This window comes from Podarcis raffonei, chromosome 4 (genome assembly GCF_027172205.1).
Source record: "Podarcis raffonei isolate rPodRaf1 chromosome 4, rPodRaf1.pri, whole genome shotgun sequence".
NCBI lineage: Eukaryota > Metazoa > Chordata > Lepidosauria > Squamata > Lacertidae > Podarcis > Podarcis raffonei.
In genome coordinates, this window is record NC_070605.1 from 50,348,581 (window position 1) to 50,372,703 (window position 24,123).

A 24,123-nucleotide genomic window follows, 5' to 3' on the forward strand; every position below is an offset into this window, starting at 1 on the left:
ATTTTACAATCAACAATTTAAGTCATTATATTTACACTGCGTGTCCTCACGCCTCGGCTTCCTTCCTTTCCTGCTTCAGTTTTCTTGAGATATGTCCCCTCCTGTAGATTCTTATTCCCCTTCTATGCACATCACAGGAATTAATATATGAATTTAAACAGCCTTTGCAGTTCAAAAACAGAGTTTCCATATTACCTAACATAATCTTGAACATACTGCTTTTCAATTTTCACATTCAGCTGTGAGTAATTGATTTTATGTTCCATAATGTACAAGTATGTCTGAATCAGCCCTAAGTCTTATTATAAATCTGCATTACTCTTCAGTAGTCAACAGTATCCCTAGAGTACTTAAGAATAATAATTCCTCATAGCAAGTGAGAATGAGTTTAGCTTAGATATGTTAATTGGTTTTACTTAGTCATGTAGATATTCATTTCTCCAGCAATTTGAGAACCTTGCTCAGTTTCATTTCTTATTTCTGTCATGATCTTCTACCAAAAGTATTTAGAGTAGCTTAGAACATGTAAGAAATAGCTACTCATTACATTCAAATGCATGTAATTGAATCCCGGTGACACCCATCCCCCCCTCCCCAAGTAAAGCAACTTCAGCTGATGTTCAGAATGGAAAACAAGCTGGGGAATCAGGTAATGTGGGTTGGGGAAAAGGTTTAACACCCTTCCATCATTTCCTCACTTCGAATCACCCTGTACTCAAGTGACTTGTGGGGGCAGTGGCAGAGTGCTGGTGTTATGATTAAGTTATATGCATTGGTGTGCAGCCTTGATGGCGGCCAAGCAGTTTTTGTTTGTTCTTTCTGAATATTAGATATACAATGGAATGCCCCCCCCCCGCCAGTGAACCTGGTACTGCCATTGTTCAGATTTCACCACTCATCTCTTTCTTCAAGTGGAGAGGGACACTGAGAAACCCAACATTGGCATAGGTTACAGGGGTTCCTGGGTTTACGTGATTTTGCATTTATACATGGAACCCAGGAACTGAATCTTCATGTAAGCTGTGAGTTACCAGTTTAAATGTTATTTTGATATGATTTTTTTTAAAAAAAAATGCATATAATGCTAAAAGAGAACAAAAATTTAAAATGCGCATGTGAAAGTGACACTAGTCTAGACAAATTTGTCCATCTGTAATTTTGTGGTAGTTTTTGGTAGTGTTCACTGTGAATATAATTTTGAATGAACAGTTCAAATGTTTAGTGAAGTACCATATATGATATGTTGATTTCATATAAGGGTAAGATATTCCCAAGCCAGAAAAGAAAAGATTGGCATTAGTATTTCAGTAAAATTATTGTTAGTATAAGGTATTAAATACTTAATACTTTCAGTTATAAAAGAGACATTAGTTGTTTTAAGAAATACAATATGTTTATGAATTATGCAAACTTTCTCTTTCTTATGTTAAGCCTGCATCATTACATTATCATATTTTTTGCAGTTATTTAGAGATTAAATCTTGAAGAAATGAACACATTATTTTAAAGCAATATAATATTCATTTCAAAAAGGGAAGCGCATAGTTCTTGAGTTAATTTTCAGAGCTGGTTTTCAAAACAAGACATAATTGTTGCTGCTGCTTCCCCCTCCTTTTGTTTGCCCAATCTTAACAGCCAGTACAATGGAAGCACATTCTGTTTCTTTGACTCATATTTTATGTAATGTGTGTGCGTATGTGTGTGTGTGTGCCTTGCCCCTCATTTTCTGGCACTGGTAGAGTGCTGACATTTTAAAGAACACAAAAGTTCTGGATGTACATATCAAAAACTGTATGTTTCTGAAAACTATACCAACCAATCAATGTTTATCGTATTTAAAGATAGCCCATTATAACTTAATTGGGAACAAGTGGCTCTTATACAACTAAGCATCCTGTACATTTGCCAGAACCAGCAAAGGTTAATAGGATCATTTTTAATTGTCATTACAATGACATCATGGAAAGAGGAAGACTGAAGAGGCTTGTTGATTTGAAGGCATTGTCCTAGTGAAGCTTTAATGACTGCACTCTAGGCTGCTGGAAGGAAAGATTTTAGAAAAGAAACATGCAAATGATTCTCTTCTCCATCAACCTCACCAGTCTTACATGCACTTTCACTTGCCTTTTCATTCTTCTTCTGAAAGCGTATCATGATGGTGCTGATCTCTTAGAGAGACTGGGGAAGTACAGTGTCATACTCAGGATTTGGAAATATCCAGGAGAAAAAATGGAGAGGTGGTCAAGCATTGAGTGCACACTGATGGGAGAACTTTCAGATTTCATCCCACCCCCAACTCAAAAGGGCTTGGCATCGGTCTCCGTTTTGCTTCTTGCCCCCTTTACCACTATGGTCTTGGACTTTCGGAGGAAGAGAGGGGAACTAGCCCCGTTGTATATCGGGGGGGGAGGGGACTGCGGGGAGAGAGTCTCTTCCTTAAAATTCCTTAGTGAAGACCTCACTTGGGAAAACAATATAACTCAGGTGGTTAGGAAGGCCTAACAGAGACTCCATTTGCTCAGGGTCTTGCGAAAGAACAATGTTAAACAACAATTGATGACCTCCTTCTACTGGTCCACAATAGAAAGTGTCCTCTCATATTGTATCACAGTGTGGTACGTTGGCTTGACAGCCAAGGACAGAAAGTCTTTACAGAGGGTGGTGAACACAGCACATGTTATCATGGGCGGTCCCCTGAGCCCACTAGATGACATTACAAGGGTTCGTTGCCTTAGGAGAGCGAGAAAAATTCTCAGGGACAATTCACACCCCAGCCAGCACCTCTTTAATCTTCTACCCTCGGGCAGGAAATATAGAAGTATAATCAGTCGTAAAGGTAAAGGGACCCCTGACCATTAGGTCCAGTCATGGATGACTCTGGGGTTGTGGTGCTCATCTCACTTTACTGGCCGAGGGAGCTGGCGTACAGCTTCTGGGTCATGTGGCCAGCATGACTAAGCCGCTTCTGGTGAACCAGAGCAGCACACAGAAATGCTGTTTACCTTCCCGCCGAAGCTGTACCTATTTATCTACTTGCACTTCGTGCTTTTGAACTGCTAGGTTGGCAGGAGCAGGGACCAAGCAGCAGAAGCTTACCCCGTCGCAGGGATTCGAACCACTGACCTTCTGATTGGCAAGCCCTGGGCTCTGTGGTTTAACCCACAGTGCCACCCACGTCCCATAATCAGTCATACCAACAGGCTAAAAAACAGTTTCTATCCATGGGCTGTTAGGCTGCTGCACAGACGATAATATAGCGCAACTGACTTTCGGGGTTGGTGTTGTGCGACAAGCACACAGAGTGCAATGAGATTGAGTGTTTGCGGTGGGGGGGGGAGGCTTGGTTAATTTCATTGTACACAGGTTATACATTGACAATAAAGGCATTACTACTACTACTACTACTACTACTACTACTACTACTTTGCATGCTGTGATTTTATTGGAGGTGAGGGGAGCCAAGGCTTTTCTAGTTGTTCCTGCATTCTTATTGTGAATTATGAGAAATGAACATTTTTGTAACCATCATCATGAAGACAAGCCCCAGTCCATGCCCTACCCCACAGATAATTCCTCATGGAAAAATAGTGTAGAAGCAGGGCAACAAGACCAACCATATAGCCTTCTTTCAAGCCAGTCAATCAGGAAATAGTTATTTGCTTTAGTTTGCATAAAGTGGTTCACTGCAGACTGACACTCACAACAAATCCATTGCAAGCACTTCAAAATATTTTCCCCAATTTTACTCTGATTGTTGTCATGGGATCAATATGAATTTATTCTGGATAGTTTCAACCAATCACATTATTGTTGTTGCTTCAGTTCATTTCCGAGGAGCCAACACACCATTTTGAAGAGTGAGTAGAAAGCAGTGGAAGAAGCAGGCAGGTTGTGTTGCTTTGACTAAAGCAGGAACAGGGTACCATGAGAAGATCATTTGGTTTCTTCCTTTCTTGCACCACATCTCAGAAAAGTTCTCCGCTATTGCATCTACACGTGCTTGTCTGCTCTCTCTTTGTATCATCCCTTTCCAAAGTGTGCAATGTTTCCTCTTTCCTACTCTAGAGTAAACATTTGGAAGGCCTAATAATATAGTTCCTGTTTCAGTTAAGAAAAAAGTTTGTGTTGGCTATCAGAAATCTGAGAAACACTACTCTTAAGATAGTCCTCTTGAAATTTGAGGTCACTTAAGAGTACTGCAGCTGTAATGTGAAACAGGATATTCACAGCAGGTTTCCTCTTTTTTTACCTTTACTGTTATGTTCAGTACTGCTTTGTTTCTGACTTCCAAGCTTTAAAATAAACATTGCATAATGCTTGAGATCAGTTAAAGACTGCAGTTAATATCTGTGGTAGGATACCTTCCATACCCCCATCCAGGGTCAGCCCACCCATGGGGCAAGGTGAAGCCATCTCTTCAGGTGGCAAGATCACTAAGGGAAATACAGTCTGATGCCAATCTTTATTCAGAGCTGGCTCAACCATGATACAAAATGAGGTGACTACTTCAGGTGGCAGAATCCACAGGGGAAGCAGACCCCAATGTTGATCTTTCTTCCCTCCTTGTTACTAACATAGCTATTCTGTAGCACCTTCTTTCCTGATGTGGAGTGAGACACCATTTTGAGATCCACCTCAGGTGCCAAAATGTATTGGGCTGGCCCTATCCCTATCTCTATCCCTATCCCAAATAATCTGGAGCTCTGCCTGGTCAAGATCAGAAAAGGGGTACTGCAGATTGGAGTTGTGCAAAAGTCTGAAAAGCACTTATCTCTTAATGGCACCCTCTTTCCATTTGATATGTTGTTAAAGCTGCAGTTGATGAAGCAGAGTTTCAGCACTTAATCATACAAGCAAACTCCTAAAATGTACCAGTTAACATAGTACTGTTATTTTCCTTGCCTGCTTTCCTTGCTCATTCTGTTTATTTTTGAAGCAATGTCCTTATTTATATGTAATTCATTATTATTTTTATTTTGTAACTTAAACTAATTGATTAGTGGTGCCTATACTAATGGAGGTTCCCTGAAGTTTCAACCTAGGGCATAATTTTAGGACATTAGTGTTGCACTACTGTATATAATACTGCCCTGCAGGGTGTTTATTGATTCTCACTGGTGTCTTGAGTATGCAAGAATGGCAATCTGAAAATGCCTGTTCTGCTGGGGGAAAGGCTAATCCTTTTATATAAAAATTGTGACTGGAACCAAGAAACACTAGATGTAACAAACACCTGAAATAGGACAAAGAATGAGAACCTGAGATTTGTAGGGCATAGCTGATTAAATTGGGGTGAATGGGTATTTCAAGGAGACTTTTAAAAAAATTCTTTCCCCCCCTTTTTGGGAGCGTTAACTTACACTTATCACTGGCAGCTGTTCTTCTATTTTATCACTTTAATTATATTTTCCATTTTGTGCTTGTGGCAGCAGTGCCTGTCTTATTTATCCCCCAGCATGCCCTTGGAATGACACGACATGAACAATGTCCTCCATTGATAGCCACCATTCCCCACACCCTAAGGCCTGTCTGGGAATTATGCTACATCTCAATGTAGTGTTGTTGTACAGGCAAGAAGCTACTGCAAGAAAAGGAGAAAATGCAGGCATTCCCCAGCTGCCTATGGTAAATGCTGCTGAAACATTTGGAGGGATTAAAAAAATGGCACTCCTCAAGAAGCACAAGTGCCTCTGGGGTTCATGGAAGTAGCTATAAAGTGTTTTGGATTGTGGCGATTGATATCTAGGTATTGTGGATAAAACAAAAACCTCTCAATTTTATTGACACCAAGTGCTTTTTAAATCATTGTTTGAGCAAATTACCTCAAACAATTTTGTCATAGTCTAGAAAGAATTAGTTGCAGTTTCAGTTTTATCTAATACTGGTATAATACACTACCTTATTTAAATGCACCATATACATTTGCTCTTCAGTCTGGATAGCAGGTATGTGGAAAGCATTTTTTTAATCAATTCAAAACCATCTACACTACATATATTATACAAAAATATACCTGAGCACTTTTCAGGAATTCAAAAGTGGGCAATCCTGTGTATCTTTACTCAAACGTTAGTGGGGCTTTCTATAAAGTAAAATGTATGTAGAATTTACAATCTTAGAAATCTATACTGTTTTATAGCTTCTATAGCTATGCTTCTTTTGTGTTGTTACATTATAGGAAACACTTATTTTCAATTTAAATTACACTTGCTAGAAATGTGCATTTTTACCTATGAATTGGTATAGTTTTAAAGATGAGAATTGGTATTTTTATTCTTCCTTGTTGAATATGATTTCATTTTTTAAACGGTTGCTTTTCAAGACATTTCCCCAAGGATCTGCGTGTATTTGAGATTAGTTGAAATACACTCCCCCCCCCACAAAAGGGTGTCCACAAAATTCTGACAATGCATTTTAATTCTGAAGTTTACAGCCCTGTTGTGTTCTTTATTATATCTTCCTTATCTTTTTCAAAAAAAATTGAACAATGAATGTCAAGTTAGTGGAAGGGCCATTAGCTCAGTGATAGTCCAACAGCATTTCAGCTAGAAAAACTGGAAATGAGTTCTGCATGTTGGTCATTTTTGTGATAAAAGCCAACAACATTTTGCCAAATGTAGAATACCACTATCCATTGTGCATTTATTTCTTTTATTAGTTCATGCTTGATATGTAATCCAATTTTTATTCAGGCATGTGTGCTTTATTCCAAGGAGAAATATACTAAAATAATACAATTCCTACTAAGCATGACCACCTAACTCTTTAATCCTCTTTATTAGTCAAATTTCTTACACATTATAATTTTGAATCATAGTGAGTCCCCATGGATTTTCATTGTTTCTCCTGGGAAAATCTCTAGTTAAGAGACTGAAAATGATTTCTAAACCTTCAAAAAACATTGGATTGAAATTGTGGGAATGTATCCTCTTCTTGTTTGCATGCAGGATACAAAATACAGTGTGTGCATTTGTGTGTGTAATTTTAGAACAAAAGGCGGGCCCACCAAACCTCCCCAGTTTGCCCATGATATGGTTTTTTCACAGACCACAATTACTTGTTCAGCACTTGATGTCACCTGATGTTATGTGTGGGATAGGTAAAAGTGTGGGGCCTAAATGAAACTTCTAAGTGCTTTGATTATTCTTCCTTTGCACCCACTGGCATAATTTAAAACACTTAAAATGGTTCTGTCACAGAAAAAGGCACCCAAGAGAAAAAAGTGTTGAATTGCAGTTGGAGGGAAAGAATAGGGAGAGCACTGCAAGTGGACTTCTGATGGTTCCTTTGAAGTCGAATCACATGATGTCAGGTGATCAACAGGTGGGCTGCCCCTTCTACCTGTGAAAGGTCGGTTGGGGGACCTGGAAACTTTCAAAAAGATGGCATCTCATATCAGGGCTCACAAGCAAAATTGCTATTTCCTTCTCTCTCTCCTGTTTATTCATAAAGACTGGAGATCATTTGGACTTAATCTGTGATATCTGTTAGAAGAATTAGTTAATTTTACCTCCATGGTATCCCTGTGGGGCATATATTTGCCTTCCTTCCTTCCTTCCTAAAAATATTTCTTATTAAAGATTTTCCTGGTTTACAAAAGCACACACATTGTCTCTTTCTTCAGGTTGTGTTTTCTACAGATCAGTTACATCTGTTGTGAAGCATTGGTGTTATATGCAGTATAGGGTTGGGAAGAAAAGAGGAGGGAGGGAGAGAGGGGGTGGGAAAGCTTATGTTCTTTTACTTAGTGTATGTGTGTGGGGTTTGTGCAAGCGTCACTTGGGTAGGTTCTCTTTCTGTTCACTTGTTATGTTTCCTTGTGGTGAGAGAGGGTGTGTTTGATTGTCTTTGGTTGGTGTTAAGTTGTGGGTGAACATATCAGATGACACAGCAATTCTTCAACAGCTCTTGTTTATTCAGAGGCCAGAACAGAACTGAACTGAAGGGTTCAGTCAGCCTGCTTATATAGAGCTCCAGTACAATGTAACTGTAACAATTTTCTAAAACTATCCAATCACTGAACGTCACTTTTGATCCCTTATTTGCATAACTATCTACAGTATCCCCCTGCTGGCCCAGGGTGAGAACTTCAGTACATAACAGTTGGCAGAAGTGAAGTTTGTGAATGGGGGGGTTGTTGAGTTAAGTTAGCCATATTGAATATCTTTTCAACCTGGCTCTAGCAGGAAAGGACAAGGTGTGTATTAATAAGAACTTTTGCCAGTATGCACTTACTGTACAGAAAGTGTCCAGACAAGAGGGCACCAAACTCATTTAAAAGGTTTTAGTTAACCTTTCTTGAGAAAGAAGTAGCAAACTCACACATGCTACAGTTTAGATTCAGAGTAAGCACTGTGAGCTAACCCTGGGTCTACAAATGCAAATGAATGGTGTGGAAATGATGTGATGGACTGCTGTCATGGTATATAGAATTGTACTGCTGCATACTATTGGTGCAGGGCTCCAGGTTTTCTTAGTTCTTGTCCATTTAAAAAATAATATAACTTCCCCACAAATACAAACCAGTCGATCAAGGAGAAACGATTTTCTTTCAGAAGGGAATTATAAAAACTATGGTTTTCCTACCTGCTGTTAGAAGTGGTGCATTCTATACTGCCACCTCCTTTTTCATAACTATCCTCAATCTTTAGTTACAATAGAAGCATTTTTTATTTTATTATTCTCTATTTCTTCAGAAAATATTAAGCAATTTTCTTAGCTATTTTTGGAGGGACAGGGTTAGTTGAGAGCAGATTTTCATGTAATTTGACTTTTTATGCCAATCTAAGGATTTTTATAATGTCTGGGCACTGAAGTCTCTTGCTTCTAGGCTCTAATCTATGGTGGTGTTCATTGATTTTGTGTATGTGCAAAACAAATTGCTTCTGGAAATATATTGATATATGAATATGGATCATATTCAGCTTTCTGGAATGGCAAACACCATGTGAGAGGTGTATCTTGCCCTTTCAAAATCATCTTTATTTAGTTACTCATTACCTTTCCCCGTATTTGATTCCCTTCCATATTTTGTATAACAGATCTATATACCCCAGTAACTCATTAACTTGTTAAATGATGATTTTTAAAAAGACATTCTGTGTTGGATATTAGAAAGATTGCTGGAAGGTTGTGTTTAGAGAAGGGATGAATCATTTATTATATTTTCTGTCTTCAGGGATTAGTGGTGATACTTGTGTAGCCAAAATCCATGCACTTATTGGAAAAAAGTTATGCACTTTTCATTAAGCGTTTACTTTCTTAAAAAAAGAAAAAGCAATCCCAAACAGGCAATAGATATATGACTACAGACATTGCAGAAGTAGATGCTATTATAAGAAAATGAGGGGGGAAAGCACGACAAAAGAAACCTGGGGTGGGGGGGGACCCGCAATAGACTGTGCCATACCATGCTCTGTGCAGTCATGAAGAAGAAAGGGCAGGGGAAAGGAGCAGGAAGAGAAGATAGCCCATATAAATGTATATACTTGTTCAAAGACATTAAAAGCATAAGAAGAGCCCTGCTGGACTAGGTCAAAGGCCCAATCAGTTAGTTTAGTTTCCTGTTCTCACAGTGACCACACAGAGATGTCTTTGAGAATCCCATAAGCAGCACTTGAGTGCACCAGTTTTCCCAAATCTTCAATTCCCAGGTTTGTTCTACCTGCTCCAACAGTGCAGGGAGAACAAAAACATGGCTAGATGCTTTATATTTCTTTAATCCTCCTTTAATGTCATTCCATTTTATTTGAAATAATTTTAACGGATATGTTACTCCATTTCAATACTGACGCTTGAAACAAATGGCTCAATGCTAATTTGGAAACAATCATAGTTAAACTGTAAATGTTGGGGCATTAAAATAGCATGTACAGTAGTGCCATGCATAGCAGATCACTAATTTACAAGCCTTTCACTCTTGAGTTGAGCCCAAACCCTTTTAGATTTTAGGCAACTTCTGCTTTTCTAGCACAGCATACTGCTGCTTTACCTAGAGGTAAAGGGACCCCTGACCGTTAAATCCAATTGCGGACGACTCTGGGGTTGCAGTGCTCATCTTGCTTTACTGGCTGAGGGAGCTGGTGTTTGTCCACAGACATGTGGCCAGCCTAAGCCGCTTCTGCCGAACCAGAGAAGTGCATGGAAACGCTGTTTACCTTCCCCCTGGAGCAGTACCTATTTATCTACTTGCACTTTGATGTGCTTTCGAACTGCTAGGTTGGCAGGAGCTGGGACTGAGCAATGGGAGCTCACCCCATCGTGGGGATTCGAACCGCTGACTTTCTGAGCAGCAAGCCTGCTGCTTTGCCTAGCAATTGCTTTAATGGCTGAAAAGTTTTAGTTCAACAATGTTTAAGATAAATTATAATTTACTGCATGCAAACAACTGAACATAATTCCATAGTGAACATTACATTTACATTCTTCTGTTAAAGATCTCAAATGAATCTGTTATGATATGTAAAATAGTAAGACCCTGCAATATTGTCTTTTTTATTGTTGTTCTTATATAAAGAAGTCTCTGTGCAAGAATATTCAGGCATTTACTGTAGGGGAAAGCAGTCGTTTCATCAGAACATCCCACAGGGAATATGGTGCTGCAGTGTGGACAATGGCTTTTATTAATTTGCAAAACAGCTTTGACATAGCTTGGAAAAGAGAATACAGTATTCCAAAAATGTTAAATAGAAGCCTTCTACTTAGAGTTTTAGGGGTTTTTACTGCCCGCCATCTACAGTTTTCCAGACCTCTGAATCCAAGCTACTACAAACAATGTTACGACTCCTGCAAAAAGGATGTTAGTGCTATTAGACTTTTCTTCCTAGCAAGAATCCTACAAAAAGTTCTCTGCAGTATAGTGTAATTCAAAATAAGTGTGGGCTTCCTACTCCCCAGGGTGTATTTTCAAGAGAGCTGATTCACCGGTTCCAATTAAAATGAATGGGCAGGGATGGGCATTTTGTACCTCTGAAAGTTAGGTTACAACTAATATTAATAATGTATGTGAAGCTAATCACATATTAATACAAATTTCTGTATTAAACTGAGCCAGGACACCAGGGGCCTTCTGAAAATGTTTATAGGCCCCATTCTTAATCATTGACTAACCAGTTATACGCCTAGGATCGTTCATTAAAATTTTGGGTTTCAAGACTTGACTCAAAGCATTTCTCAATCTAGAGGGTAGCTACCAAATCCTAGGTGTGTAGCTGTGTTTAGTCAGGAATTAAGAATGTGCCCTATGAACATAGTTTTTCAAGGTCCATATAGGCCTTGAAAAATAGAACACACAATTTAGCATAAATAATGCTTTTTTAAAAATGGCATAGGTACTGAAAGAATACCAGCTTACTAAAGGTTGCATATAACAATCTTCAGCACAGTATTACCATAGCAACTGCTCAGGCTGGGGCTAAGGATAGCAACTTCTCAGGTTGTGTCATTGAAACTGGAACTTACTTCTTAACATAATTTATCAAGCCAAAGTTCATTATATTTAAGTGCCACTGATTTCAACAGAAGAGAGTTAAGCTTGTAGTTAGGCTTCCTTTTAGATAAATTAGACTTTAAAATATTTACCTTTGACTAGGTAGTGCCATAAATTTTAAAAGTTTGTTGATTACAATGGGATTTAAATGCACCTAATTTGTTCTGGCTTGTTGCATCCATATATTTATTTTCTGTACCAAAGGATGAAACACTTGCATCACTCTTCTTACACTGGAAACATCTTGAAAATCCCATGGGCTGAATGAACTTTGTGTGACTTCTAGTTCAGTCCCATAAGTAGAGAAACTAAGATCACTTCGCCTGATGATACAACGAAGAATATTACACACAGTCAGGCTAGGAACATAATAATACCAGTATAATGAAGAGTAGTCATTGGTAAACAAGTTAGACTCACTCTTCAGAATTAGTCAACTTATTTTCAGTTCATGTTGATAAATCTCAGTGATTTTGTGAATAAATCCTAAATTCTTAAATACATATGATAACTGATTTAACAACAGATGAAAAAAATTCCCATTTGAAACTTAATGGCAAACACTTAAAAAATACAACAAACATCCTTCATTACCTTTGGGACTCTGGAGACTGTTGTTTGCCAAATATGGGAGGAGGAAAAATAAACTCTAAATGACCTCAGTAGAGTTTAAAGTTTTGTTTTGTCAAAACTGGCAGGTGCAGCTTACAGGACCTGTGGAAGTTTGCGCAATGTAAACTGCCAAAAGCTGATGCCATAAAGCTACTTGGGAGGATGGCAGAGGTTGCCATGCAGAGGACATTAATCAGCCGAATCTTTCTCCTCCCACTGCAATAATTAATGATCATAGAATTGTAGAGTTGGAAGTGATCCCCTGCAATGCAGGCATCTTAACTAGATCATGCATTTTCTTGTTGACCTATTTAAATGTGCATAGGTTCTGTCTAAGAATATTTATTGATTCATCACACAATTGCATTTTTTGAGGAAACAGATTTGTTGATTTCAATGTACGTAAATAAGCAAGGCTGAGCATTCAGGGATGCAAATTTTGTGTTTTTGAACTCAAAAGCAAAGCAAAACACTTGAGCTCATCTTTAAAATAGAGTACACAATATGGTGCCTCCCAACTTCTCAAATAGGAAAGGTTTAATCTAAGGTTACCAGACATCCCCGTTTCCCAAGGACAATCCCCAGATTTACAAATCAGTTCCCATACAAAATCCATTGAAGTTGAAATGTGTCCCCCTATTCATTGGGGGGGGGGGAGAAATCTGGTAACCGTAGTTTAATCATTATATACACTACTGCCACATACCTGTCTAAAAGTTCTATTGTAATAATAATAATAATAATAATAATAATAATAATAATATAGAGAAAACACTTCTATATTGACAGCAGGTCATATATGGAGCCAGTTTATATGGTAAGCACATGGTACAGCATGGGTATAGAGTTACTTCAATGGAGAAACATTTCCAGTGGGAAGGGGAATTTTGAGAATGGGTTCTAGGAGTAGGAACGATTCATATTTCTAGCTTTTAGAAATAGAGAAACATATTATTACACATCTGCATATTTCAGATAATATTTGAATTGACTGTTGTTGGATATCACTTAGTAACAATCAATAGCATATTATGGAAATGGAATTTACTATCTTACATTTTGTTTTTAATGGCTTAAGGTTGTTCACCGAAAAATAAGAAAATAATTATTGTAGAATATGTCTGTAGGATACCAGTGGTACCTTGCAGTGGTAGCTTGGTTGTCAAATGGCTTGGCTCCCAAATGCCGCAAACCCAGGTGTGAGTGTTCTGGTTTGCGAACATTTTTCGGAGGGCAAACGTCTGACACTGCTTCTGTGGCTTCCGATTGAGTGCCTTGGTTTTTGAATGGTTCCGGGAGTCAAATGGACTCCCGGAATGGAGTAAGTTTGACAGCTAAGGTACCACAGTAATTAAAGAAATATGGAGAAATAGAAAATAGCAAAAGGATAATTAACTTCTGATATAGTGCACAAGCAACTTGAGAAATATAATGTGTAAATTGAGATACTAAGGGTACTGTATAACAATACTTCCCTTTTCTCTCCTCTCCCCACACCTCTAAAAAGTCTACTCTAGGATCCCCCAATGCTTCAGCAGATCTTGAGGGTGCATAGGGGACTGCAGGGTAGAGGAGGAGGAAGTGCTGTTGTATGTCACTCAAGTTTACATGTCACTCAAGCTGACTGTTTGAGGGGCTTAAAGAAGTGGCATAAGTGTTACTCCAGAAGCAGATATGAATGCATACTGGTGGGATGTCTAAACCAGCTAGAAGTCCCCTAACACGCCTCTTTACAGATCCACTGCATTTATTGTTCCACCAGCAGAGAGGAGAAACATGTGCGGTGTAATATGTTCCTCCATTGTTGTCAAGAGGTAGGAAGGGCCGTTCACCTCCCCGCTCTGACCACAGTAAACCAGCAGGGGGATGGATGTGATAGATGCTCCACAAGTGAATAACTATGGGCTGCACAAGCATAAATGCGAGTTAGAACTGATCTTCTCCTGCCTTTTATGCAGTAGCTTCATCACATCATCTTAGTACTTCCTGTCGTGTCTTTACAGCTTTACATCTGGTCATGACATAAAACTTTTTTGGACACTGATATCCCTTCAGAATATTTTCATTTTAATTAAATGTCATACTTCAAATAACTGATGAGAGAACATTCCATGAACCGGTAATAGAGTTTGCTTAACTACCTCATAAGCACAGATTGCTCAACTAATCACTAAGGAAATACTTTTCGGTTCTAATCTGCATCAGGGATTTATTTATTTTTAATTCTCTCAAACCGTATTTACATAAAGCCTTGCCAGAAATGATGCTTCTGGCTGGGCTGGGGAAAGAGGGCATATGGTATTTTTTTGTTTTCTATTTTATAATTATTAAATAACCATATGTAGAACATGTGTTTATATTCTTTTCTTTATTCTGTTACTACTAGAGTTGTGCCTACATTTATAAGTGTAGTTTAGAATTTTTAATACCAGTGCCTTCAAATTCTATTCCTCCTCATATTGTTTAAGTTGAGGAGCAATCTGTGCCAACTGAATATTAGTGTATTCAGCAATCCTTGGAAATTTGGTCTTCTTCAAATTTGGCAGTGTGGTTCTCCAGCCAACTCATGGAAGGTGATGAAAAGGAAGAGAGATGGGCTGAAGGTAACATATTCATCTCAACGTTTTCCTCCTTATGGAGAACTTACTCCATTTCCATAATGCCTGAATAGGTTTTCTGCTGTGCTGTCTGTCCTTGTAGCATCACAATACTACAGGTTGCATCCAATGCAAGCAAATATTGCAGTCTCTTGTGCCATGTCCCATACTGCTCTGAAGTGTCCCCAACCCTCAGAAATATATTTTTGGTAGCACAGAGGGTTCCTCTGGGTAGGGAAGGGGGACATAAACAACACTAGGGTGCCCTTCTTGCTTGACTGCATCCCATTAAAAACAATGAATGATTTCAATGTGAAGCATAATTAATCAGAGATAACTTTTTAACCACTACAAAAATGCACTCATTAATCTAGCCTATTAATCAGCTAAACATTGCAGCTACGCCCATTACTATTGATCTATTATTATTATTATTATTATTATTATTATTATTATTATATTATTATTATTATTATTATTATTATTATTATTATTATTATTATTATTTATTATATCCCACCATCAGGCTGGGTTTCCCCAACCACTCTGGGTAGCTTACAGAACATATAAAAACATAGTAAATATCAAACAGTAAAAACTTCCCGATTCAGGGCTGCCTTCAGATGTCTTCTAAAAATTGTGTAGTTCATTATCTCCTTAACATCTGATGGGAGGGTGTTCCACAGGGAGGGTGCCACTGCTGAGAAGGCCCTCTGCCTGGTTCCCTGTAACTTCACTTCTTGAAGTGGGGGAACTGCCAGAAGACCCCCAAAAGAGGACAATTTCTAGTTTCTGCATGCAGTTTGGAACTTTTTAGAAGCCAGCATCACTAATTTACTCAGAATTCTGTTTTCCTGTTTTAATTGTATGTCGCTCAGAACCATGGTCTTCTGTCCCCTTTCAGTAAACATAATATTCTGTTTCATTGGCAATGAGTGATTTAACATATTCTGATGAGTTTTAAGCTTTTATGGTAGATAGCAGGGCAGAAATGGGATTTTTATTTTTATTTTTCACTAACCTTTGGAAGCACTCTCTGTCTCTCTGTCATGGTCCTAGTAACTTTCAGGGTTCCTCACACATGGAATCAAGTAAACAAAAAAAATAGAGATGTAGCTGCACATTAACATTAATATTTAGTCCGTTTGATAGCTGAGAGGAAAGCTGTAGTTTGTTGACTGCAAGCAGACTGGGCACAGAATCATTTTGTAAGCAACTCTTATGATAGTTCTGCTGACGGGAAGGCTGAGTAGTAAGCAAGATGGATTTCTTTAAACAGAATATGACCCCTTTTACAAATGACAAATCTTTTAAAGTGTTATGAAAATTTTGTAACTTGTCGGGGGGGGGGGGCTACATTGCAGCTGAGAACCAATGTTAACTAACACTAATGGTAAATGGAATATTTTTCTGATTCCATTAAGAAACCTTCAAGAGAACTGCTTTTGGTTAGAGAAATATGGATATGCCCCACCGTTTCTTGATCTTTGTTGATTTTTTTATTCACCCTAATCTGCTAACATTGGCTTGTAGTAAACAGGGTCATTTTTTTTTTTTTTTTTTTGCCACAGGTGGTTTTGTTGTTGTTGTTTTGTTTCCAGAAGGAAAATAGCAAGTGGCAACTGGCTGTAATTTGGGGACATTGTGCAGGTAACAATCTGTGACAATGTCACTCAAGGACTACCATGTAGGTCTACTTATGTGTGAATTATTTAGACACCATTGAGTTCATCTAGCGTAGTCTGGATTTAGCTAAATGTATTTAAAAATTAATAGATGGTGTGATGTGTTTAGAATAACGTGATTGTCTCCTTTAAAAAATCTCATTACCTGTCCCCCCCTTTTTTTATACATGAGTATGTCTGCCCCTAATATTTGGATTCTGCTTCTAAATATTGGTCTGTGGCGCTTGTTACTTAGAAGTATTCCAAGAGGTAGGGTGTAAGGCTCTTTCAGAGAGGAATCTAATTTGTAGGGACATGATTCTCTTTATGGTTTTAATATGTGGAAGTTTTTCTCTTTGTGGACATATGGAAAATTCTGCTTCAATAATAATAATTTTTATTTTATTTTATTTTGCAGCACTTTTACAAGTGTCAATTTCCCTCAGCAAGGTAGAAGTCAGTGTGGGTGTATCCAAATTCTTCACATGCACAGGTATGTATATTTGCTTAATTTCAACTTGACTTCTATCCCTTTTCACGTGTGACTAGTGTGTACACCAGTTGGAGGCAAGCAGCTAAGCATTGGGGTGGTTAAGGAAGTGTAACAAAGTTGTTCATTGGCCTGATGGGAATGTGAGTATTTGAGGCTGGGAATCTAAGATCGGAGAATATGGGGCAAGGCAATATCTTACATAGACATCAGTGAAAGAAGAAGCTATGAGCTGATGGAAGGAAGGAAGTGGTTGAGCAAGGAAATTTCAAATATTTATGGCCCTCCTGCCTGGTCATAAGACACTTCCTGGAACCAGATGTGTGCTGGAGTTTTATGAGGAAGAGTGCAGTTTCAACCTAATATTTTGTAATATTTTTTGACATTATTTTTTGATGCACCAGCCTGGATTCTTAATGTTGTGTGCACTTTATATTTTATTGTACTATTTTAGATTATATATAGTTACATACCAATATAGGTACTCTCTGGTCTACAGGAAGCCTGGTCCTGCAGAGCTTTTATGGAAGCAAAAAAAAATTATTTGTAGGCATTAGAAAGCAGCTACCCCACTTGAGAATAATGCCTGATATTATTTTGATTTGATTGATTGGAAAATGGTCCCTGATCTTTGCACGAACTGTACAAATTATGTATTCTCCAACTCTATCCCCCCCCCCAATAGCATTGAACCGTGTGGAATGTGCTTTGCTTGAATTGTGTTTTCTTATCATTCAGTGCCATGTGGTGATCACAGGCACCCGGTGAAACGGTCCCTTAAATGCAAACTTTCAGAAGTGAATATTCCTTTCTAAGGGTCTGGAATCACTAGTCTAAGGAGCAAAAGGGGAGGTTGAGACCTTGGCAGCCTCAGGTAGAACAGCATATAGTGCTCCCTTCAAGTCAGATGGTATACTTGAAGCAAAAAAAAAAAAAAAAAAATCGCAGAAGCACTTCCCTTCTTGGCAGTAAAATAAAATAGAAATTTTGTATCTTTTAAAGTATTGTTGTGATTTTTTCTCAGTTTTATTGTTTTATCTTTTTGTATACATAGATAGATAGATATATTGAGATATATTGAGATATATTGAGATATATTGAGATATGTTATGCGTGGTTGCTCGAGAGCAAACAGGCAAGACTCCCCTTTGGTCTTTTCAAGGCTTTATTATCTGTCCAAAACGTTCACAATGCAGATCGACTCAATTCCATGTCTGCTCAGTCACTAGCAGAATCTGGGAGTGTGCGGTCCTTAAACTTTCCCCAGCAGAGTAGTCTTTTGACCCCCATCCTACGCCTCCCCTCTCTGTGCAAAAACCAACTGCGCAAAGAGGGCATGGGCAGAGGGGGACCCCTTGCCCACTGGAGGCGTGGCTTTCCTCCTCCACGAAGTGCTGCTTCTCACGATCTTTGGAGGCTCCCTGTAACCCAACTGCCCTTCCACCTCTCGCCTCTGAGCTGATGGCAGTTTCCTGACAATATATATATATATATAGATATATAGATATATAGATATATAGATAGATAGATAGATAGATAGATAGATAGATAAAATCAAGCGGTATGTAAATTTTATGATGATGACAATGATGACAATGATAAATTAAAAAACTAATAATTTGCTTCTCTTTCATGGCCCCAAAAATAATGCAGGCACCACCTCAAAATAATGGTAGAGCCAGCCCTGGGTAGGAATTGAGTTTTTCATATTGAAGCAGCCAGTTTGCAGAGGGTACAAACTAAGGCAATTAAGTGAGAGAAGAACTGAGCTGGTTGGAAACATTAGTAGCACTGGGCATGACCTCTTTTCACTTCTGAAAAGATAGCAAGAATAGAGTTGCTTTCTATTTTACTGGATGTGCTCCTGAGCTTTTCATAGTAACCCTTTGTATGGAAATTTAGAGGGTAATCTTTTCCTGGTACTTAGATCACTGAGTAAAAAACTCTACCTGTTCTGCAAATGCATTACAAAGCATTAAAAATGTATAATGAACTGAAACATTGAGAAATGTTCTGGCACTAATTATTCAGTGGCTACTGAATAAATTAAACTATCTGAACAATGTGGAGTTTCATTTAATGAGTACAGGTATTGGTAGAATTTCCTTCTAAGTCTTAACTCTGAAAATCACATTTCCACTGCATTTATGCTTCAGAATCTCTGCAATGTGCTTCCAAGTGAGATTTGAAAGGAGTTGATTTTACTGTCGTATCATAGCCAGGAGACAATGAGATATCCCATTAGAATTTAAGTATACATTATTAGGTCTATAAACCATGGGGTCACTACCTTCTAACTTTGAAATGATATTAGGACAGGAGAAAGTACAAAGTTCATTCCATGTAATTATTTTTATGGCTACTCATTCCGACCAATTGAATTTTGAGTTAATGGCAGATAATTAAAGATTATTACAAAAAGAAGTAATACAAACAAAACCTAGCTAATCAAATGTCAACCACTAATGAATAATTTGTTCCTGAAAATACTCTACATTTCAGTTGTTTTATTCAAATAAAAGATAGAATGGTTGTTGTTTTTTATTTTTGTTGTTTTTAGAGTTTGTTTTTACAAGCAGCTTAAAAATTATATCAATGCAGGAATGGATGCTTGGGCAATGACACAAAGGCAGAAAGACTCGATTGTCTATCATTTTGGAAACAAATGTCATTAGCAGAACTAGCAAAACAAGCAGAACTGGTAAAAACAAAGTGATATAGTACTTTTTAGCACCCTTTCCCTGAAGCATTGCGATTGCAGAGACCCAGTTAAATTATTTCCGCTTTCCCACTTTTACAGTGGAATTTCATTACATTGGAATCTTGGGAGAAATGGTTTGATTTTTGCAGGCACACTGTCCACAGATATAAAAAAGAAGGTATCTCCAAATCACTTTAGTTGTCCTTGATTCAGTTCAAGGCACTTCAGACAGATTCCTCTTTGGTTTGGACGACCCTAGGCTTGCCATACATCCGGAAAAGCCCAGACATGTCCTCTTTTGGGGGGCCTACATCCCCATCTGTTGTTTTTTTTTTTTCATTTTGTAGGAAATGCCTGGGTTTTAGGGGGCTTTATTTTGGCGAGATTGCAAAAAAAGTTGTTGAGCTTTTATTTTTTGCAAGATCACCTGAATTTTTACTGAATATGGGAATCCTAGACAAGCCTGAAACCTGCCATTTTGTGTTGCTTGTTTCTAATTTAGGATTCAATAAAATCAGATGCACACCCCTAACAAAATCAAACTTCTGGAAGACCCCTACTGGACATAATATTGTGAGACTGCTTGATATTGTCCCAAAATATAGAACCAAACTGATGCACATGAGCATAGCATATTTTAAAGAAATGTATCTGATACCGTGTCCATTATTCATTATGTACATTGTTGTCTTTCTTTCTTCTTTCCTTTAGTAATTGGTGAGGCTGAGAGTATAGATTGGTACAACCCACAAGGAGAGAAGATTGTATCTAATCAAAGAGTGGTAGTACAGAAAGAAGGTGTCAGATCACGGTTAACAATCTACAATGCCAATGTGGAAGATGCTGGAATATACAGGTGTCAAGCAACAGATTCTAGAGGACAGACTCAAGAGGCTACTGTTGTTTTGGAAATTTACCGTAAGTAAAATCCAAAGGTGAAAATAAATTCAGTAGTGAGGCTTCCATCATGTTGTACCGAAAACGATGAATATAAGTGCTCTGTAAACTTTATATCAAAAGTATTCCTTATATTGGGGCTACTCAGTGCTAAGTATTGTATGTACTCAATGATTACTTTGAAGTAAGCAAATTTTCATATATATATTTGTAATAGATGGCAGCAGAAGACTTATTTATAGTAATTGGTCACGACTAAATGACTAAACAGCAACAACAATGGTTTACTTTTAACTTGAAATAGTTTTGTCTTTGTTAATAGAAACTTAAAGTATTCTGGTATTTTTGAAAACAAATTTGATGTGATTTAAAAAACAACAACAATCAAGCAGTGTATGACTTTTATGAAATAAATGAATACACTGGTCAACAACAAATTTGTTGTCTGTGTTTTTTCAGTTGATTTAGGACAAATCTGATGCGCTGAATCCAAAAGTCACATTGGTTTTGCTCAATCAGGTCAAGTTTTTGAGCTATGGCCACATGTCTTTTTTTACGTTTTTGTTCACATGTACGCTTGTGTGGAGCATTTTAGAAGAAGTTGGTGGGGGTAAAATGCCATGTTGAATAATTGTTTTGATTGGAAATGATTATTTTAATGACAAGAAGTATTCAGGTCTGATAGTTCTGGGTGATTATGTCGAAAAGGGATCAGTTTGAAGTCATAAAACCTCGAAATCTTCCATAAATTGGTGCAGCTGGGATCAACAGAAATAACCGGAGCAGCCTCAAGTATCCTGATCTTCAATCAGCACGTCGTCCTGTAGCTCATTGTGATGAAATTCCAGTGCCTATCTTCAGAGAACTTCCTGACATTAGTGACGAAGATGCCTCCAGTGTTGAAGGACATGAAGAAGAAGAAGTGGTTCTTGAAGATGATGCTCCACATCCATTTTCCCAAAAGGAGTTGAATGATCTAGATCACGACCCCAGCTTGTCAAAGGACTCTGCCGAACTGTTGGCATCCAGATTGAAGGGAAAAACCCACTCTCTGACAGTGCTCGCATCAGCTTCTTCCGCAACAGGCATCAAGAGTACCTCCGTTTTTTCTTGGAAGAGAAGGACTTGGTGTACTGTGCAGATATTGCGCAGCTTCTGCTCAAGCTTGGAGTGCCACAGTATGAACCCAAAGATTGGAGACTGTTCATTGACAGCAGCAAGCGATCACTGAAATGTGTTCTGCTACACAACGGCAACCAGTTTGCCTCTATACCCCTGGCTCACTCGACTACACTGAAGGAGAACTATGAAGCGGTGAAGTATGTGCTGGAGAAAATTGGTTATGATCAGCATAAGTGGTTTATTTGTGTTGACCTGAAGATGGTGAACTTTTTGTTGGGACAACAGTCTGGCTTCACCAAGTACCCATGTTTTCTGTGCATGTGGGATAGTAGGGACTGTGCTCAGCATTACACGAAGAAGGACTGGCCTGTGTGGGAGGAATTGGTGCCTTGCAAAGAAAGGAACGTCATCAACGACCCTCTGGTAGACAGAGACAGAATACTCTTCCCACCGCTGCACATCAAGCTCGGCTTAATCAAGCAGTTCACCAAGGCTCTGGACAAGGATGGTGACTGCTTCACTTACTTGTGCCAGGCTTTTCCAGGATTGACCATGGAGAAGTTAAAGCTGGCATCTTTGACGGTCCTCAGATCCATCAGCTCATCAGAGATCCAGAATTCGGAAAGTCAATGAACGAAGTGGAACTGGAAGCGTGGAAGGCATTTGTTCTGGTAGTGAAGAACTTTCTTGGCAACAATAAGGCCAGAAACTACGCAGAACTTGTCAACAACATGCTGACTGCTTTCAGAAACCTGGGCTGCAACATGAGCGTCAAGATGCACTACCTATTTTCACATCTGGACTGGTTTCCTGAGAACCTGGGTTCAATGAGTGACGAGCAGGGGGAGAGATTCCATCAGGACATGAAAGAGATGGAGACCAGGTATCAGGGTCGCTGGGAAGCAGTATTGATGGCTGACTACTGTTGGACTCTGAAGAGAGACCTCCCTGCCGTTGAGCATTCCAGGAGTTCCAAGAAATAGAAGTTCAAGCCCTAAAGTTTGAAAAATGGTGAAGCAACATGCAATTTACGTGTACTTACCTTTATTAATGCCCACCATTCAGTTTACAGTAAACCTGACCTGATGGAGAGAAACGGATGCCATTTCCTGATTCAGCAGTGCAAAAATACCCTAAATCAGTTGTATAAATCTAGACAACATTCAAAAAGTTAAATTGTTGCCCAGTGTATAGCACTGATGCCCTGCTGTATATTTTTGCCATCAACCTTGTCTTTTTGCTGCAACAGAACAATACGATAATCGTACTTACCCAACTTGCATGTGAAATACTTTTAACACTTTAAAGTGCTAAGTAAATTCTCTTTGTTACCTAAGTAATGTACTTTGGAATTCTCAGCAAATGGTAGAAGCTACTAACTAAACTGTCTTTCCTTCTTTCTTAGAAAAGCTCACATTCCAAGATATTTCATCCCCACAAGAATTTGTACAGGGAGAAGATGTACAAGTCATTTGCCGTGTTACTAGTTCACCTGCACCTATTGTCAGCTGGTTGTATCAAAATGAGGAAGTCTCAAATATTGCTGACAGTTAGTATTTTGGTAACTCTTTAAATTATCTGTTTTCATTCTACATTCAACCAGTTTAAAGGCACTTATGTTAATGTTCTGATATAGTAATGAAACACCTATTGTTCTAGCAAAATAATGAGTAAAATGTGGTCATTGAGATGTTATATTGCTGGAGATGGGGAATGCAATTAATGTTACTATTAAATCGCGATGCAGTCCTTTTCCTGATATATCCCTCTGAAATTTAATTTTCCATTGCAAATAAAGGTAAATAGCTTAGGGTTTGGCGATGAAAGCCACATGATAAAATTGGCCAAAAACAAAAGAAAAGAAAACAAAAACCCTGGTGACTACTTGGGTCCTATGTACAAACTCAGTGATGAAAGAAATTTCCCAAAGAAGTGGTGGTTGTGGCCACAGGACTATCTACCTGGTTATGTTAGACTCTGTGTTGTTTGAGACTTCTCTGCTCAGGATTCCTCTTGAACTTACAAACTGACTATGTTTGGTACCTTCTTGTTAAGTAACCCCACAGTTAGGTAGACTCTTGCCAAGTACAAAAATAAATAATTCTAGTCAACAGCTGTGGGAAGACATTTGTAGATTTTTAGCTTTTAAACTTGGTTGTAAATTAGGTTAGTCATGGAGACCAATGAATTCAAGAACTGTCATGTTAATCTTCATTTGTTTGGTCTTTGGATTAGACCCTCAAGACCATATTTTTTCTCGTACATGACTTCAATTCTACTTTAATTTCTATACTACCTTAGTAAATTCTGAGAACTAGCTAAAATATGCTGAATTAAACTTCAGGAAAATAACTGAATTTTAACAAAAGATAAATATCTGCTCTATGGTTGTTGGGTTTTGCCATGATTTGGAGCACTGAATTATTCTTTGTCTTCTGCTATCCTATTTTCCATCAGTCAGTTGATTCTGGATTATTTAAATCATTGTGGGAGCTTTCTAAGTGATACATTAGGAGAGAGGTAGGGCAATGGATTCAGCAGGTGGCCAGAAC

The 24,123-nt window shown here is 38.3% G+C and overlaps 1 protein-coding gene across 3 annotated transcripts in view; it reads left to right on the top strand.

Annotated features, from left to right (window-relative positions):
• The window catches only part of NCAM2 (neural cell adhesion molecule 2), a 197,262-nt gene that overhangs the window by 83,746 nt on the left and 89,393 nt on the right, over window positions 1–24,123 (top strand). For all 3 annotated transcript variants that reach the window (XM_053386518.1, XM_053386519.1, XM_053386517.1), the window contains exons 2-4: window positions 16,780–16,854; window positions 20,264–20,470; window positions 22,977–23,120. In XM_053386518.1, coding sequence (XP_053242493.1) covers window positions 16,780–16,854; window positions 20,264–20,470; window positions 22,977–23,120 — 426 coding nt within the window. The remainder of the gene's footprint in view (window positions 1–16,779; window positions 16,855–20,263; window positions 20,471–22,976; window positions 23,121–24,123) is intronic.